The sequence below is a fragment of the Amphibalanus amphitrite genome, unplaced genomic scaffold, assembly GCF_019059575.1.
Source record: "Amphibalanus amphitrite isolate SeventyFive unplaced genomic scaffold, NRLGWU_Aamphi_draft 000664F_arrow, whole genome shotgun sequence".
NCBI lineage: Eukaryota > Metazoa > Arthropoda > Thecostraca > Balanomorpha > Balanidae > Amphibalanus > Amphibalanus amphitrite.
The window spans coordinates 22,178-39,153 of record NW_024882158.1 but is presented as its reverse complement, the minus strand read 5'-3'; the positions used below and the strand labels follow the sequence as shown (position 1 = coordinate 39,153).

Here is a 16,976-nt window from a genome sequence, read left to right as displayed (position 1 = left end):
GCGGCTCCCGCGGTCGCTCGGGAGCGACCGCAGGGAAACTTCGACATAAACTGCGCGCGTGAGACAAAACATTGCGGATTTCGCTCTTTGTTTCGGTTGATTTGATACGTTGTTTAGGAATAATTGCTTCAAAAAGGTACTAATTGAAGTGATAAAGCCATTATATAGCCATCACACACAAAATTTTGATCAGCATCTCCTTTCAAAATAACTGTGCCATTCTCGTCGCCGGCCGCAGCGGCCGCAGCCGCGAGGGTGTTCAACCTAACCGAAATTAGGCTCCGCCTCCCGGCCGCGGGAGCCGCGGCGGCCGCAGAGCACTTGAACAGGGCCCTTATTTCGTAAGTCTTCTGCTGCGAGGTTGGGGAAAAGAGGGCGGATGAAAATCTATTTAGAATATAGGTAATGATGCATGTGTTTTGCGGTGAATTAAAACTTTCATGTGTAGAATGGTGTCACATTCAGTGTGTGTCAATTTTCCTCAATTGCAAATTAACTTAACGTACACCAGGGCACTGCATCTTCACTGCGTCTTTTAAAAATCATTTTCAACACTGACACCCCGTAAAGCTAAAGCTTAGGACATCTGCTGAATTTGGCTGTTGTCTGTTTCAGACTGTGATAATTTGGATTCAGGTAAAAAGAGGAGCAGAGCAGTAATGGAGGTGGCCAGGGAGAGTATAGACATGTTCCTCAACAGCCGGATGGTGGAGGCCGAGGACTTGTTCCGACACCACCAGGATAACAGACAAGTCCGCATGGCCCAGTGCTACTGCAGTGTCATGGTGAGGAGTGGGAATCGGTCACAATCTGGCTATGCAAGAATGCTACCTTGCTACGTAATTGTGGAATCGGACCATAGCGCAACACCTGTAATGTTACGACCACGGCCCTGTAATGCAACTAGCTCTGCTTGGCGTGGGCTCTTGCTTTGTCAATCCATCCATCCAAATATTTGAGCAAAATTTTATTAAAGTAACTGCTGCCAACCCTACCTCTCCCATTTTCCTATCAGAGTGCGGTGGTGACGTTCGAGTCTGCCCAGCTGGAACGGACGCTGCAGCTGCTGAAGGCCACGGAGAAGGCCATGACGCCCGACACTGGCCTGGTGAACCAGCTGCGGACAAAGCTGAAGGCGCCCGAACAGCTGGAGGTGAGCACCGAGCTTTGATCACTGACAATAACCAGTGATCAAAGCTAGGTTAGGTGAAGGCAGGGTAGGGTAGGGGCAGGTTGAGGTGGACAATGGACATTTATCAATGCTTTGGTACTGTAATTTGATATCGTAATACGATAATACCACAGGCACACATAATATATTGCTCATAAATTAAATTCATGTCCAGTATGAAAAGTGGTCATAGCGATGTCAAAAGCCGGGCGTAAGAACAACAGACTTTGTATCAAGATACCTATAAGAAACAGGTAGATCCGATGTTTGAAAGTAAAGCCCCAGTCACAAATTTGACGCACCTGTGACATTTCCTGACACCCACGTGACTATTGTATTAACTTTTGTGTTTTGCGATGTTTTGACCTTATTTAAAGTACTGAAAGCTCAAAATGTATGATTAATGTTGTTTAAAGCAGCATATTAATAATTATGTTTGTAAATTATCGATAAGCTGCTTATAGCAGGTCACGTGATTGCTACCAGATTATGTGCTCAGAAAGCATCTTTTCAACTTCGATTTTGAACAATTTTTACCTCCTTTGAGGCCAAATGATGGACGGTTTGAGGCACACGATGAAATGCTGAATCTGTTGATGCCAAAATTTGTTCGTTTTTTGCATTTTTAGACTAGTATATCCTGGCTCAAACTTTGACCAATTTGTGTGTAAACCCTATGGTGAAGGGAAAACTTCACGCCCAGCAGGCGTCATTACAGTGCTGCCAAATCGTGTTTGGTGGGGGTCGCTTTGTATGACCATTTCACTTTAAAAGTCACGTTTGGCCAAACATACCAACGGAAAGAGTCGTGCATACCTATCGCGTCGCGGACGGGCCCTGTCGTGTGTTGTGCCGTTTGTACTTTGTAGTCTGACTACGTTACCTATCGTGTCACGAACGTACCGTTCCCGACCATGTCGTGTGTTGTGCCGTTAGGAGTCGGAGTACGTTACTTATCGTGTCACGGGCTTACCGTTCCCGACCGTGTCGTGTGTTGTGCCGTCAGGAGTCTGAGGTGGTCGGACTGCTGGAGCGACAGATCGCCGTGGCCGACTGCCAGGTCTGCGCCGCCGTCATCAACTTCCTGCAGCAGGTGAGACGGAGAGACATCTTACGATCTCACCAGATTGAAAGACGATGAAGGAGGATATGTAAGACCACAGACGGAAACTCTGAGATCAGCAACATACTGATACTGTCGGATTTTGGAAACACCGTGAGTCCTAGACGACCTGACCCTTACCTACTCTGACCATACCTCTAACTCGACCAACTCTGAAGTCCAACCGACATGATTCCGACCTGAGCCCTCTACTCCTCCACTGGCCGTGGCAAGCTGTGACCTTTATGACCTGACCTGACCCGATCTGTCCCCGCTCCATCCCTCCACAGGACGTGGGCAGCTGTGTGCGAGGCAGCTGGGGCCTGCGCCGCGCCTGGAAAACCTACGACAGAATATACGGTCAGATCAGCTCCCTGTATCGAGAGGGACGACAGGATCGACTGGAAAATGGTAAGAAACTATAAGAGCTGCTTCTCGTGCTTTGATATTGGGCAGTGATTGATGTACATTGTTGTTTAGGGCTACGGGCAGAAAATAAAAGCGTTAAAGGGACTATCCCACCTTTAACATGGGGTTTGAGTTGAGATAGCCAAGTTTTCGGCGAGGTTCAGAAACCACTATCTATCTAGGTTGCAACCCCCGCGGCCTCTTGGTGTTGAAGAAATTCGTTTCCTTCATTTGAAAATGGGCCTTGTACAAGGCCCTATCTTCAACATGGAGCGACCGTTAGTGTGACGTCACCTCGTTTAGTCATTCTGATTTAAATGGGTTTGTTCGTTGAAAAATCGCTTAAAACTTGGTCTGAACATTGTTGTGGTGCCTACAGAGTAAAAAGAATCAGCTTTATGACAGTAACGTGGCCTGGGGAAGGAGGTAATTTTGGGCTGTGACGTCACATATTTGAAAGTTTGTGTTTGGAATATGAGAAGCCTAAGATGTTTAATGAAAAATAAATGCCAGAACCGTGTTCCTGGTCATCCAATCTATAAAGTCGGGCACAATTTAACTGGTTTTAACAACATTTTAGAAGGTGGGATAGTCCCTTTAAAGTGGTGAGTTTGTAAGTATAATTTTAGCGGAAGGTAAGGAAAAGGCTGAGATACATTATGCAGTTCGAAGATATTGGGTAGCGACTAGCGAAGACCCAAAAGTGAGTATGTTTCTGTCGAATATTTGATTTTGTTTGAGTGATGCTCTCAGTCTTGAACTGTCATCGTTAAAGCAGCTGCCTTTGACGTAAGCTAATCAGCATCGTCAATAACAGTGCAACTGAAGATGTTCTTCATGGCTGGGGAAGTAACTACATTTTACTGCCTTATTGATGCGGGTTTTACATCCCTGTATATCGCTCCGCGTTGACCGCCCGTCCCCGCGTTAGCTGCCGAGCCGGGCGAGGGCAGAGCGGCGGAGCCGGCGGCCCGACCCCTCCTCCCGTCCTCTGCCTCCTCTCCCAACCTGGCCGCCCCCGCGGCGCCCTCCGGTCTCCGCCGCTCCGCCACCCGGCTCCATGTGGACCAGGCCAGGTGAGCGGCTCAGTACCCGGAGGTACCGGGTTCGGTTCTATAGTTCGTTTTTTTTCAAAAGGACGCTGGCTCCAAGTATGTTTTTCGAAAAGCACGTATTTTAGCGAGCAAAACGAGCAAAAACCAGGGGGAGGCACTCGCCTTGGCCGTATATGGGCCAGAATGTCTAACGATTTCCGCCATGTTGTGTATACCAAAGTCTTGAAAAGTTGATCACTGCAATCAAACTGCAGGCATGAAGCAGCAGCACTTTTGAGTAGTGTACCTCTCACTAAACTGCACCTCTGCTACCGTACATGCAATTTATATTTCTGGTATACACAACATGGCGGAAATCGATAGACAAAAACAAGTCACCAATGCTCCTTCCAGTATATATTAGAGTTCAGTGGCAAAAACTGAACCTGAGAAAATCGAACGTCAACTAATTTTGACATGTGATTTCTTCCTGATAATTTCCATATGTGCGTTTTGGAACCATATATGAGAACAGTGGTGACGTCATACTGTCGAACATGTATTGCAATGTAACTTATAACTATCATGGACGGAACTGCTTACTCGATTATAAGCTCGGCAACAGTGAAAAACTAAGTTTCACCCAAATTCGTTGACACTTGTCCCATTGCACGGACATTTGGGTGCCTGCTGCCACCAGTGACGTCATCATAGTATGTTCATTTTTAAGAAAGAATGTCCAGCTACTTACCGTGCAGAATTTGAAATCGGTTATTTTTTCGGTAAGAAATTCTTCGCCAGACGCTGAAGCTGCCAAAACTCACGTGAGAGCTTCGATATTGAACTTTGAGCCAGCGTCCTTTTGAAAAAAAAAACGAACTATAGGTACAGGTGGATTTCTTCCTTGCATCAACAACACGGGGCAACATATTTCAGCTCTACCTTCACTCTACAGTTTCTGGGTATACGTGAATGAAGTTAATCAAACTTTACTTAAGTTTACTTTCAAACTGTGCTACATCGATTAAGCCCCGATGCATGTCAACAAACACGAAACCAACAAAAGACGCGCTAGCGCTCGTGGAAACTTCGAACGCCTCCGGTGAGAAGGACCACACGGGTTCGGTGTCTGGGTCATTTGTAACCCAGCCAACATGAACGAGTTCAATGAAAGCCTCGAAGTGAATTCAGCACCTGGTTGCCGCTTCTGCCATCGCCGCCCTACACGGTGCACCGGCTGTGCCTTTTTCGTTTGGCTCATGGCTGTGCAGTTTAAGTTGTCCTTTGGTCTGTAGCTAAAGCCGAAATGTCAGCTTGTGAGTTTGTTGCCCCGTCACACCACTGTTATGGCCGATGTTACAACGTGGCGCCCCGGCTGGCTAGGCGTGGGTTCACACCAGATGACCAGCAAAAAGACGCTGTTGTGCCGTTATTCAAAAATCGACCACACTGCCCCGTTATGCTCTGCAACACCGACTTTTAGACTCATATGTATCTCTCGGCTCGGATGAAACAGCCACCCCTTAGCGAGCACAGCCGCTATTACAGACTACAGTGCGAACATACTTGTCTCGCGTGTGCTGGAAAGTGGAAAGACTGCTATATGAACTTGCAGTCATGCCCGGCCTGCATACCCCATCCTTGTTTCTGGCAAAGGTATTTTCATGCTGCTGATGTCTGTATAATTTATAGACTAGCCAGTGCATTATGTATTCATGAGCCGGGAGCGCCGCAAACCACTTAAGATCGAATATCGATTCCTTTTCGCTTTTCTTTCTGGCCAGGCCGGTGTCGACAGAAAGTGACGGAACCAATCATTGTCTGGTGTGATAACGAACTGGTGCGATAACGAGCCATCAGCTGAAGATCGACTTCTTTCCGTTTTGTGTTGTATCCGTCAGGCGTGTAGCAAGATTACTATAACGTAGAAGGTAGCGTGAGCATAGAAGATAGGAACATAGAACTGATAGAACTGCATAGAAGATAGGATCATAGTAAACACAGTGTGTAGTTTTAGGGCCTTGGTCAGGACGGTGTTGGTGTAAACTGACCAATATCCCGTGTAACTACGAACCCGTTACCTTCAGCTAAAGATCGACTCAGTTCCGTTTTGTGTCCTTCAGGCCGGTGTCGGCAGAGGCGGCCGAGGCGCTGATGGGGTCTGTGTCGCTCGGCTACGGCCTGTTTCAGCTCACAGTGTCACTGCTGCCCGCCAAATTTGTCAAGGTACGTGTCAGACTGTCATCGCGTCGTAGCTCACTGTGTCATCGCCTCATACTGGAATACGTGTCATCGAGTTACAAGTCTGGTGTGGCTTGTGGGACACGGTGTTTCGTGATTCTTTCGTGATATCGTTAATCGTGATTTCGGGTGTCGCGGCCTTTTTTGTTATCATTTTATTATTTTGTTAGAGCTCTTGCCTCACGGTTTCGAGGCGATTGATGACTGAAGATGTCGTACCTTCCGCGGTCTACGGAACAATATCAAGCATTGTCAAACACTACGCACATGCTTTATGAATGTTCTGCGACTCGGGCCTGCGCTGACGCCTGTTGCCATCTGTTGGCAGGTGGTGCAGCTGCTGGGTTTCCAGAGTGACCGCTCGGCGGCGCTGGCGGCGCTCATGTTCTGCCGCACCAGCCGCGACATGCGTGCTCCGCTCGCCAGGTATTTGGACAAGTGCTGGCGAATTTACAAAAAAAAATGTTTTGACTTTAATTCGATGTACGTAGTGTAATGAAGGGCTTCCAGGAAATGCTATCGGGGCAAGCTGGCTGGGTATCTGGGGAATATACTTGTCAAGCCCAGCAGCAGCCTTGTGTTTTTTTTTCTTCTTAATTCATCAACAGTTGAGGTTGGGGTGACTTAAAGTTCTGCTACACCGCTTTCAACCCCGTAATTACCATCATCACAGATAACAGTAGTACTACTGTTATCTGTGCCATCATATATCCCCCCTCAGCCTGGCGCTGCTCTGGTACCACTCTGTCGTCCGCCCCCTGCTGTCTCTGGACGGGCGGGCGGTCTCCGCCGGTGTGGCCGTTCTCCTCCCTCTGCTGTGATATCACTCTATAGTCTATACTATGTCCTCCGTCCCCCAGCCTGGCGCTGCTGTGGTACCACTCAGTGGTGCGCCCCCTGCTTTCCCTGGACGGCCGGGCGGTCTCCGCCGGGGTGGCCGTCTGCCACCAGCTGCTCCGAGAGACCGAGGGACGCTACGGACAGGCGGCGCTGTTCCAGTTCTTCAGGGGACGACTGCTCAGACTCGAGGTCCGTGGTTTAACCGAGGAGTGATAATATCTACCCTGTGAAACGAGTTGGCATGGCATTATTTATTTCAGTTAATTTTCTTCCATTTTCTCTTTTTTATTGTACGTTGTGGGATCATCAAAAGACAGGAAGGCGGTTAGATGTGAATTGAAGAAATAAATGTTTTTGCATTTAGCACCTCAAATCATAGTGATTGAAGTAACTTAAATGAGTTCTGATCATTGCATATTCACTTACAACATTCTTGATGAACGGTTTATTTCGAGTACATATTGAGGTAGATGCATATCACCCACATAATATTTAGCATCCGGAGTATTCCACTGTCATCAATAATTTCATAATATGTCCAGCGGTGCTATCATCTATCTCACTGTCTCCGATCGTCTGTCACCTGACAGTCGGACTTGTCCGGTGCCATCGGCGCGTACGAGGTGGCCGCCAGTCAGGGACAGCAGGGGGAGGTGCGGCTCCTCTGTCTGCACGAGATAGGTGAGTTTTGACACAGACAGCCCGCTCAATTACTTCGAGATTTAGTCGGGGTTTGAACGTCCACAAATGAATTGATCGTTATTGCAGGATATTATACTTTTTCCAGGAGCAAAAATAATACTCTACTGTGTAGTGATCTGAGTGTTTATACAGGTGCTATCACTTGCAGGATGTATCTAAGCAATTAATTAACTAAGTAACACCCTAAACTCTGCCGATACAGCCTAGTGTCACGTCTTACTGATAATTGACCAATGGAATATGCCCCTAACCCTTCTTCTCAGGCTGGTGCCGCCTCCTTCAGCTGGACTGGGTGGAGGCTTTCGTGGCCTTTTCGGAGTTGGCCGAGCAGTCGCGCTGGTCAAAGGCCTTCTACCAGTACCTGAGTGCCCGTGAGTGGCCATTGGGGAGACGGTGGCGAGACGGGGGAGGGCATGGATAGGCTGGGATGGATATCGACTGTGACTCGACTAAATCGAGACAGTGGACTGTCGCTGCCGTTTGACCATCGCTAATGCGTTATTCACGTGTAATGTGGTAAGATATAAGTTTTGTTACGTTCTTCTGCACATACCCAGATGTACCCAGTACATTTATAAATACACAGCGTAGTGCATTTCACTACCTGAGACCTCACTTTGCAAAGACCCTTTCCTCCCTCCTCCTCCCCCCCCATTGTGTAATTTTGTCTTTGATGACGTCACCCCCCCCCCCCCCCTCCCACAGTATGCACCGGTGCCTCTGGTGACATCACCCTGGCCTCCGCGCTCCTCAAAGACATCCCTCCCCCCGGTCGTGGCCGCTCCGAACTGGATACCTTCCTGGAGAGTCGCGCGGCGGCGCTGCGCGAGCCGCGCGCCCCTCCGGCCGCCCAGCTGGCCTGCCGACTGCACGCCTACGAGCTGCTCTACCTGTGGAACGCGCTGCCGTCGTGTCCGCAGGACGTGTGGAAGGCGGTAGTGGAGGGTAAGTGGAAGGGAGGGATGAGTTCAATGGAGTGGGATGGGCTCCCGCTCAATTAATGCGGAGGTCGGGAAAGGGTCAAAGTGGAGGATGGGACTGAGGGATGTGTCATGGCTCAGAAAATGGTGTGCTAGCCGGTAGTGTTTCGACATTTGGTTTGCTATGAAAGTTAGCAATGCAGCTGCTTCCAAAAGCAGAAATTGTATTATTGTCGACCCCAAAACGACGTCCATCATAACGGAAGACTGAATGAATGATAATGTAAGGTAACGGCACGAACGAGTCGAACTTCAAGTAACCATGCGTGCGTAAACTCCCTTCGTAGATTTTACATAGCACCCTCATCATCCCTCCGTGGGCTGTGAATGGAGTGTTCACTGCACACCACTAACCCTCTAACCCCGCTACCGTCCCCCTTCCCGTCAGACTGCGAGCGCGCCGCGCTGGAGCTCCCTCCGCTGGCCGCCGTGGCGCACCTGGTCTGTGGCGGCGTGTTTGACAACACTTGTCTGCGGGAGGCGGAGAGACACTACATCCGAGCCCTCCACCTGGGGAAGGGTGACTCGCGGCGGGCGTATGTGGCGCCGCACGCCAGCTATGAGCTGGCGGCCATGTACTGCGCGCAGGCTAAGGTAGGGAGGGGAGGGAAAGGTGAAGGGGGAGTGAGGGGAGGAAGGGACTAAGGGAGGTACTAGTGAACCGACTTATAAGGACCTTACGATTTGTCAGCATTACCGAGGCTGTACTTTATTATCTGCTCGTGCTAGCCTTACTATCACGGTATTTTTAAGACGTGATAGATGAAAATTAAGAATATCTTACCTTACTATAGATTAACTTTGAAGCGACCTTCTCCTTGATATTATGTCAAAAATGAAAGAATTATTTTATAGGTGTGTTTAATATAGGTTATACAGGTGAATATAGGTTATAGGTGTGTTTTATATAGATAGGTACCATACGGCGCGAAGGATACTGATGTGTCATTTTCACGAGCTGAATTTGAAATGTCGATTCTTGTTTTTGTGACGATGTATCCGATGTATATGCTGTCTTTTCAAATATACATCTGATGATGGGCTGTGCCCGAATGCACATGTAAATAATTCTTTCATTTTTGACATAATATCAAGGAGAAGGTCGCTTCAAAGTTAATCTATAGTATTATCAATGCTCCTTGCAAAAGCACTACACGAAATATCTTACCTTTATCACGTTCCCATGCGACAGCTAAAAATATCCACATTTACAGCACTCAATTATTTTGTTACATTATCCTCCGCCTTCGGTTCCTTATCTAACCATCTCTAATACTCTGCCTTCCCACCCACAGCGCCGCGCGGAGGGGCGCACATTCTCTTTCTCACTCCTCTCTAATTCTCTCCACCCTCCCTCTTTTCCCAGCGCCGCGCGGAGGGTCGCGCCCTCCTGCTGACCGCCCGGGACGACTACAAGGACTACGACTTCGAGTCGCGACTCGCCGTGCGCATCCAGGCGGCGCTCAAACGGCTTGAAAAGACCGGCCGCGAACAGAAGAGCAAGTAAGAACGAGAAGGAGACGACGAGGAAAAGTAAGATGGAAAAGAGAAGGAGACGTCGAGTTGACAAGGCAAGAAAGGGACTTAAGGAAAGAAAGGGCGAGAAGATTTGAGAAGAGTGAACGAGCTCTTATGGGGAAGGATAGTGGAAGGAAGGTTGGAGGGACTGCGAGGGAATCACGGTAGATCTGACGATAGCGATTGAGTTTTTTGAGTCTCATATTGAATCTCGCAGCTGAGATGTTTACTCTGAAATCATCGTTTTTGGCTGTTTCTGTTTATTTTTTGTGTCGATTGTCTGGTTTGTTGATAATCTCAGGTGTTTTGCTCTGGGGAGTATTTGACAACAAGCTGGCTTTTAGGGCATGTCTTGACGTTTCGTCGTGTTTTGTTGGAATATTCAAAGTGTTTTATGCTGGAGCCTTGTTGGCAGAGAGTTTTTCTCGTCCATTTTGCGGTCTATGAGCTTAGATGCCGATACCTAGCGGGCGATTTAAGAACAATAGAGCTCGACATAGTAGGAGGAGAGGTGAAATTAAGCATAGAGCTCGAAGGTCTACTTAGGAGTTGACATTGGCACCGAATTAGTTGAGTTTAACGGGGCTGGCAACGCAGTCAAGGGAAATAGGACCCTGTAGGTTATGATTCTAATGTAAGTTTCGTCAGCGGTTGTATAAAATTACGGCCGATTTACAGTCAGTTGGGCTAAAAAATATTTGACAGCCTAAGACAGTGACGCCTTAATGCGCGTAGAAAAGCTTTACATGGCCGACCTAGCTAGAGTCTAGAGAAGACAACTACCTATATCGCGAGTCTATTTTAGTGTCCAAATGTATATCGTGCCAGTACTATTAGTGCCTAGCTCGCCAAAAGCTACCGGTGATACCTCATATAACCAATCAGATAAATAATCGCGTGGCATTATGAAATGTCACTGACTAGAAGAAAATGTAGGGAGTTATATAGAAAATACATTTAAGAACTGTAGGAGAGCTCATGTAATCGTGATTGAGACGAGTTATTAGTTTAAACATATCGTGGCAATCAGCGCCCAGCGGTTATTTTAGATTAGTGCTGTTTGTGAGGTATAGAGATATAGGTATTTAGGGTGAAGAGCCACCCCTCACTAGTTAGAAATGTGCCGCTGGGGCGGGAGAATATTGTATGTTTGTCGTTTTCTGTTCTTTAATATCTGACAGATTTTTTGTCTGACAAGTACCGTTCCGAGTCACGGCACTTTGAAAAAATTGGTTACTTTTATCAGAGGCTACTGTACTGATATGGATAGTCTATGCTTTTATCTGTGTTTTTTTTTTCGATGTTTGTTTGACTCTTCGGTATTTAACTCGCTCGCGATCAGGGTATTACTTTTGTGTCTGTGTTCACTTTGGCTTAGTGTTGGTGCACGCCGGCAGCTTGGAAGCAGCACCCATGTACCATGCACCATGTAACGGTATAATCAGAACGGGTCGTGCGCTCGATGTGAGTCCCGTGGCACCACAATGGCACGTGTTTGTGCGTCTCGCGATCTCGCAAGATTTTAGCTGTGATTACTAAACAAAGGGTAGATCATATGGCCTTGGGTAGATCGGGTAGATGGCATACCGAATTCACCTGGTTTCGCTGTGAGTGGGATGTGTGGTAGTGGTGGAAAATGGTAGATCTAATAGCGCAATAAATTGATTCGGCAATCATATCCTTGTTTGGTCTATCGTCAGCTATGCTAACGAGTTGGAGAGGGAAGGCCGTTTGAGGTTGATTTTTTCATGCAACTTGGATACGGCAAAACATAAGCGTAACTCGTGACGGAAATTGCACCTTTAGTATGTCGAGGAATTTAACACTAATCTTCTATTCATCGTCTAATGAACGGGGACATGCAATTATGTAAAACAAGAACCGACAAGGCCAACCGCCGACTCCATGCGTTGAAATGTTCATTTTTATGTCGTTTTAATGAGTTTACTGGGTTCGGGTTTCAGCAGGCACGATGTCGTTAGGCGCGTTTACGCCGTATTTAGGGTCCTGCCGGGAAATACAACTGGTTTGGTGAAATTTGACACTGGGAATTCGGACCATCATGTAAAGGAGTATGGATGAAAATGGTCGAGTCTCGTATTTTTTCCGATACAAACACTTGTAACAAAACTCGTAAAGGAAAATGTGGCGTTGTAAAATGGCACGATGAAATGTATAAGTTCTTCACATTTTAACCCTGCCAACTTCTTAAATCAGCTCGTCTTTACTCAGCTCGTGGAAATTCCTATCCTCTTCCCACAACCTACGTGCCCAAACCTGTTTCTACAAACCCACACTGCAGATGAGCTTGTTAGGATTTTGGGAAACCGGGTAAATGTATTAGGCACCGTCTTCAGTCTGGATATGCCAGACACTTATCACAGAAAAACACTGATCCCGTATTCACACGTTTACTTACAACAATGCATATTGACGTGAATACACAGAAGGCACATATTTTACTTCTCTGTATGTTTAATTAGCACCAAAAAAGTTGCGTTCTTATTTTTATCTTCGCCTGCTCCTTGTCATTGGTACCCAAAAGTGAAGTTAGGGCTCAAATCCTTCAATAATTGGCATACTTTTTTTCTTTGTAAATCTTACACGAAAAGTAGCATGCACATTTTGAAAATATTTTGTAACGGAATTCGACAGCGGATACCTAATGATGTATGTATTTTCCTCCAAATAATTAGTTTCGAGGACACGCACCTTAAATGAATTTATCTTTACCTACATCACCACATAGCCCTTGCCAATGGCGACAAAAGGCAAAGACCTGTCACGAAGTTATGTAAGAAAGCGCGATTGTGGGTATCCCTAGAATAAAATGTACAGAAAAATGATACTCGCAAAACACCCACCATAGTAAGTATGTATGATCCTATCACCTAGGATAACTGTATCCCCTGTCAAACAATACACATAGCCTACCGTGACACCAACCCACCCCTCCCCTCCTCTCACGGACACACCTCATACCTCACAACCTCTCCCTCTTCCTCTTTCCTCCTCCTGCCTCTATCCACCCTCTCCCAAATCTCCTCACGAACCACAGCCAGCCCGACCACCATGAAAAACGACACGGGAACCGCGATCACCAGATCGAACGCGAATAAACCGGTGGCGACAGGCTGCCGACGCCAGTCGAGAACCGGGTAGAAGGCGGTGTTGTCGCGTTCGGTCAGACCTCCCAGCTCTGTGTAGGTGATGGTGAAGATGAGGTAGATGGCAGCGACCAGAGCGGGCTGCCAGACGTGCAGAGGTCGACGGGGTACCCTGGGGGAGAGCAGAAGTTAGTTAGGGGGAATTTGAAGAGGAGAGGAATTTAGAGTTTTGGATTGGAAACTCTAACCTTCGCTAGCCTTGAGGGACGTTACTGATCAGAAGAGTACGTACATGAAAGAGAGAGATAAGGAATGAGAGAGTAAGAGAGAGAGAAAGAGAGAGAGAGAGAGAGAGAGAGAGAGAGAGAGAGAGAGAGAGACCGACAGACAAACACACAGCCACACAGATAGATTGAGCCAGAGGGAACGAATGGAGTGATCCGGCCCCAACATACGCACAATATCCAAAAACGCACCTGCGACCAACATTTAGCGAGCAGCAACGCATCAGGTCCCGGCTTCACGCCCACAGTGCATACTCACCTTTAGTGCTAGAATACAAAACAGAAGCAACGAAAGTCAAACAGCAAACAAGCCCATGACAGCAAACAAGCCAAGAAGCACCAAACCAGCCCCCCCCCCCCCCATCTCACCTATGCACGGCAAGCAGCAGCAGCAGATACAGCCCGTTCCCGCCGTGAGAGGAGACGGTAAAGTAGTTGATAGAGTTCGGTCCGCTCTCCTCGGCAAAGAACACGCTGGGCCAGAAGGCTATCGAGACGGTGAAGATCAGCGCGGCGCTGATGTTGTGTAGGAGCCAGCTGAGGCGGTAGCGTAGCGGTAGTATAGTGCCGTCTAGTAGACGACCTGGGGAATATCGGTATGTGAGGGCACCGACGGGGGGAGGGGGACTATGGCTCTTCGCGCTGGTTGAAATTATACTGAATCTACAGGATTTTTTGCTGGTGACGATTGACTTTTAAATCGGCTTGGATACGGTCAAAGACTTTAAATTTTCTTTATAAGAATAATTTCTTCATTTCTCATGACCCTGACCTCCCTATCTCTTTACTCTCGTTCTGACTCTCCTGAGCTAGCCTCACCATGTGACCTGTCTCTGACCTCTCCTGGCGCTGACCCCACCATATGACCTTTCTCTAACCCTTGACCTCACCCTATGACCCCTCTCTGACCTCTGCCGACCCTGAGCGCGTGCTCCAGCGCCAGTGCCGCCGCCGCCGTACTGTTGGCGGCCACCAGCAGCTGCGTCCAGTTGGTAAGGTAGATGAAGAAATGGGAGGCGTGGTGGGCGCCGTCCCACCAGCCGCCGGACTCCACGGGGGTCAGGAGCTGAGGTAGAGGGGTCGAAAAGGGGTCAACAGCTGAGGTAGAGGGGTCGAAAAGGGTCAGCAGCTGAGGTAGATGGGTCGAAAAGGGGTCAGCAGCTGAGGCAGAGGGGTCGAAAAGGGGTCAGCAGCTGAGGTAGAGGGGTCGAAAAGGGGTCAGCAGCTGAGGTAGAGGGGTCGAAAAGGGGTCAGCACTGCTGACAAACAAATGTCAACAGGGGTCGGTAGCTAAGTCGGAGAGGTCGCCAATGCTATGTAGTGCTAGGATAGCTGAATTCATCTATATTTGTTTCACGCCGTCCAAAATGTTGTTCGCATTGTGACGAGTAACTGCTTGAGCGTTGAGACTTAAAAACGTGCCTTTTTAAGTTGTTTATTAAACATTGTAGGCTGACTTTCATATATCGTCTGTGTTTGAACTTCCTAATCTACGATGAAAGCAACAGGCCCTTTCCGTCACGCTGGGGGACTCGGAGCCTGCATCTCATGGTGTTGTGCTCTGGTTTGTGGTTAGGCTGTGCCGCCATACACCAAGGATTCCGGCGCAGCATAACTTTATCGTCGTTTGTCGGATACGCAAAGCCCCGTCAAATTGAGGGCCAGGAAGGAAAAAAAGAAGGTGGATCACCTTTTTAATTTTAAAATATGTGTCTACTTATTGCTTTTATTGACCATGTTCAGCAGCTGTTCGCAACGACATTCATGTTTTGGTACCTACCTATCCCAGATGACGATTTCCAGTCCATCAAAAATACAAGTTTAACGATCGAATGCATCATTTACAGCATGTTTTTACAGGAATATGAGGAGGAAGCTCGCTCTCCATAGTGTTTCCATACCTTGACGCCGATCTCGACGTTGAGATACAGAGCGCTGACGCAGCTGAAGGCCACGTACCACCAGGACGCGCCGCTCGGGTCCTGCCACTGGCTGGTACCGAAGTCGGCCGGAGTGCCCACAGCCAGGTCATACTGGCCGTAGAAGGTCGCCAGAGACATGCTGACGACGGACGGGGGGGGGGGCATCTCATAGACGTGAGCTGTGTTTATTGGCTGGGGTTACTTTGGAACCCGGACATTCGTACATGATTCAATTGCTCATTAGATTCATAACACCAACCGTTTACCAAAATTATCAACAGTATTTCATGGCACATCTTGTGAGCTGGTACATACATACGAGGGTCATCTCGATTTCGTAGATCTATATTACGATTATCAAATTCGAAACTTGCGGTACACTAACGTTTGTATGTAAATGGTAAGACCTATAAATGGATGCACGACAAATGCTCAGCAGTTACGAATGACAGAATCCGCCAATCTCATTAGCATTGGAAAGTTGACTTCCGCTAACCAGAAAATAGAAATGTCTATTTTCACTCTTACCTGTCGCTATCTCCGGCAAACAAACGTGGCCAGAAAACCTGCAGCACTAGAGTTTCTTCTCAGTCCGGACTATGACTAACCCAAACCGGAACTGCAGCGTCTGAGCCCCTCTATCAGGCTACCGACTGACCAACTACCAAGCTCCGAGCCACCGGCATAGAGCGACCTCATGATCGTTTGTCAAGGGTGCCAGATCGTGTGTCAGGTGTTTGTCAGCGGGAGTTTGTCAGTGTTTGTCTGTCTAGGGGATGTGCTCTCCACGGGAGGTATACAGCTGGACCTCCTGGGTTGTAGCATGGTGATGAGTCCCGTGGTAATGAAAGTCGAAGTAGATCATCAGTTTATGAGACGGATGCATCCGCATGCTCCCGTCTGTTCAGAAAATGGAGACATACATACAAGCTAGCAGTAAGATGGCATTATATTTCATTTCACTCGTCGCAGATTTTCCCGGCCGACGTGACAGAAATATTGGATCAGTAGGGAAGTAAAAGCGGTCAAACGTTTCGATTCCGCATACTAAATCAATTTTACTAAATCGGCGAGCCTTTGCCAGGAAATACTTCAACAATCAGCTTGATGCAAAAAGCTCGACACTGCTTGTTGCATCTGTCCGAGGGCATGTTTCGAGTTGAAGGTTCTTCCTTATATGTGATTGTGTAACCCGTTATCAATTTCCAGCGCATCGCTTGCCGTTAATGGGAATTCGCACGCACGGGTCTGGTCATTGTCCGCTTAAGGTCGACCACAAAAATGCTTCGCTAGCTTGATTATGAAGATGACAACGCGACAGTCAATTTTACCCTGTCAGGCATTCGTTTTTGGTTTTAGTTGCACTTGGCGGCGAGCTGACTCTCTTTCACTCTCACTCGCTTCCTCATCAAACCATAGGGACTGTCGAGCTTTCTGGGGTGTTTTCTTATGACTGACGGGACCACTTCCGTTATTCTTGTCTCTCCTAATTCCGTTGCTGTGTTGGAAAGTATTTCTGTCGCTGTGCTTGACGTAGTCCTCCACGAGAAATATCCCTGTCCATCTGCCAGCGGAGACGACCGCTCGAGCTCTCCTGGGACCCCTCGCGCCGCGAGAGAAAGGGTCTCCGGGCCCGTGGGTCTTAGCCGGAGGTCAGCAAGGGTCTC

At 48.0% G+C, this 16,976-nt stretch overlaps 2 protein-coding genes across 2 annotated transcripts; one reads left to right on the top strand and one right to left on the bottom strand.

Annotated features, from left to right (window-relative positions):
* Window positions 1-348: 348 nt before the first annotated feature.
* LOC122364245 (tetratricopeptide repeat protein 39C-like) lies at window positions 349-11,674 on the top strand. Its single transcript, XM_043334442.1, has 14 exons — window positions 349-402; window positions 616-785; window positions 1,016-1,153; window positions 2,178-2,264; window positions 2,564-2,684; window positions 3,613-3,757; window positions 5,839-5,941; window positions 6,285-6,382; window positions 6,817-6,985; window positions 7,387-7,477; window positions 7,762-7,869; window positions 8,204-8,443; window positions 8,867-9,072; window positions 9,845-11,674. The coding sequence occupies exons 2-14, from the start codon at window positions 660-662 to the stop codon at window positions 9,983-9,985; spliced, it is 1,773 nt and encodes a 590-aa protein (XP_043190377.1). The 5' UTR covers window positions 349-402; window positions 616-659; the 3' UTR covers window positions 9,986-11,674.
* Window positions 11,675-12,391: 717 nt separating this feature from the next.
* Window positions 12,392-16,067, bottom strand: LOC122364259. The gene is made up of 5 exons (XM_043334470.1): window positions 15,838-16,067; window positions 15,289-15,448; window positions 14,297-14,453; window positions 13,757-13,970; window positions 12,392-13,275 (listed from the first exon to the last, which is right to left on the bottom strand). Exons 2-5 carry the CDS (start codon window positions 15,445-15,447, stop codon window positions 12,960-12,962), a joined length of 846 nt encoding a protein of 281 aa, XP_043190405.1. The 5' UTR covers window position 15,448; window positions 15,838-16,067; the 3' UTR covers window positions 12,392-12,959.
* Window positions 16,068-16,976: the final 909 nt, after the last annotated feature.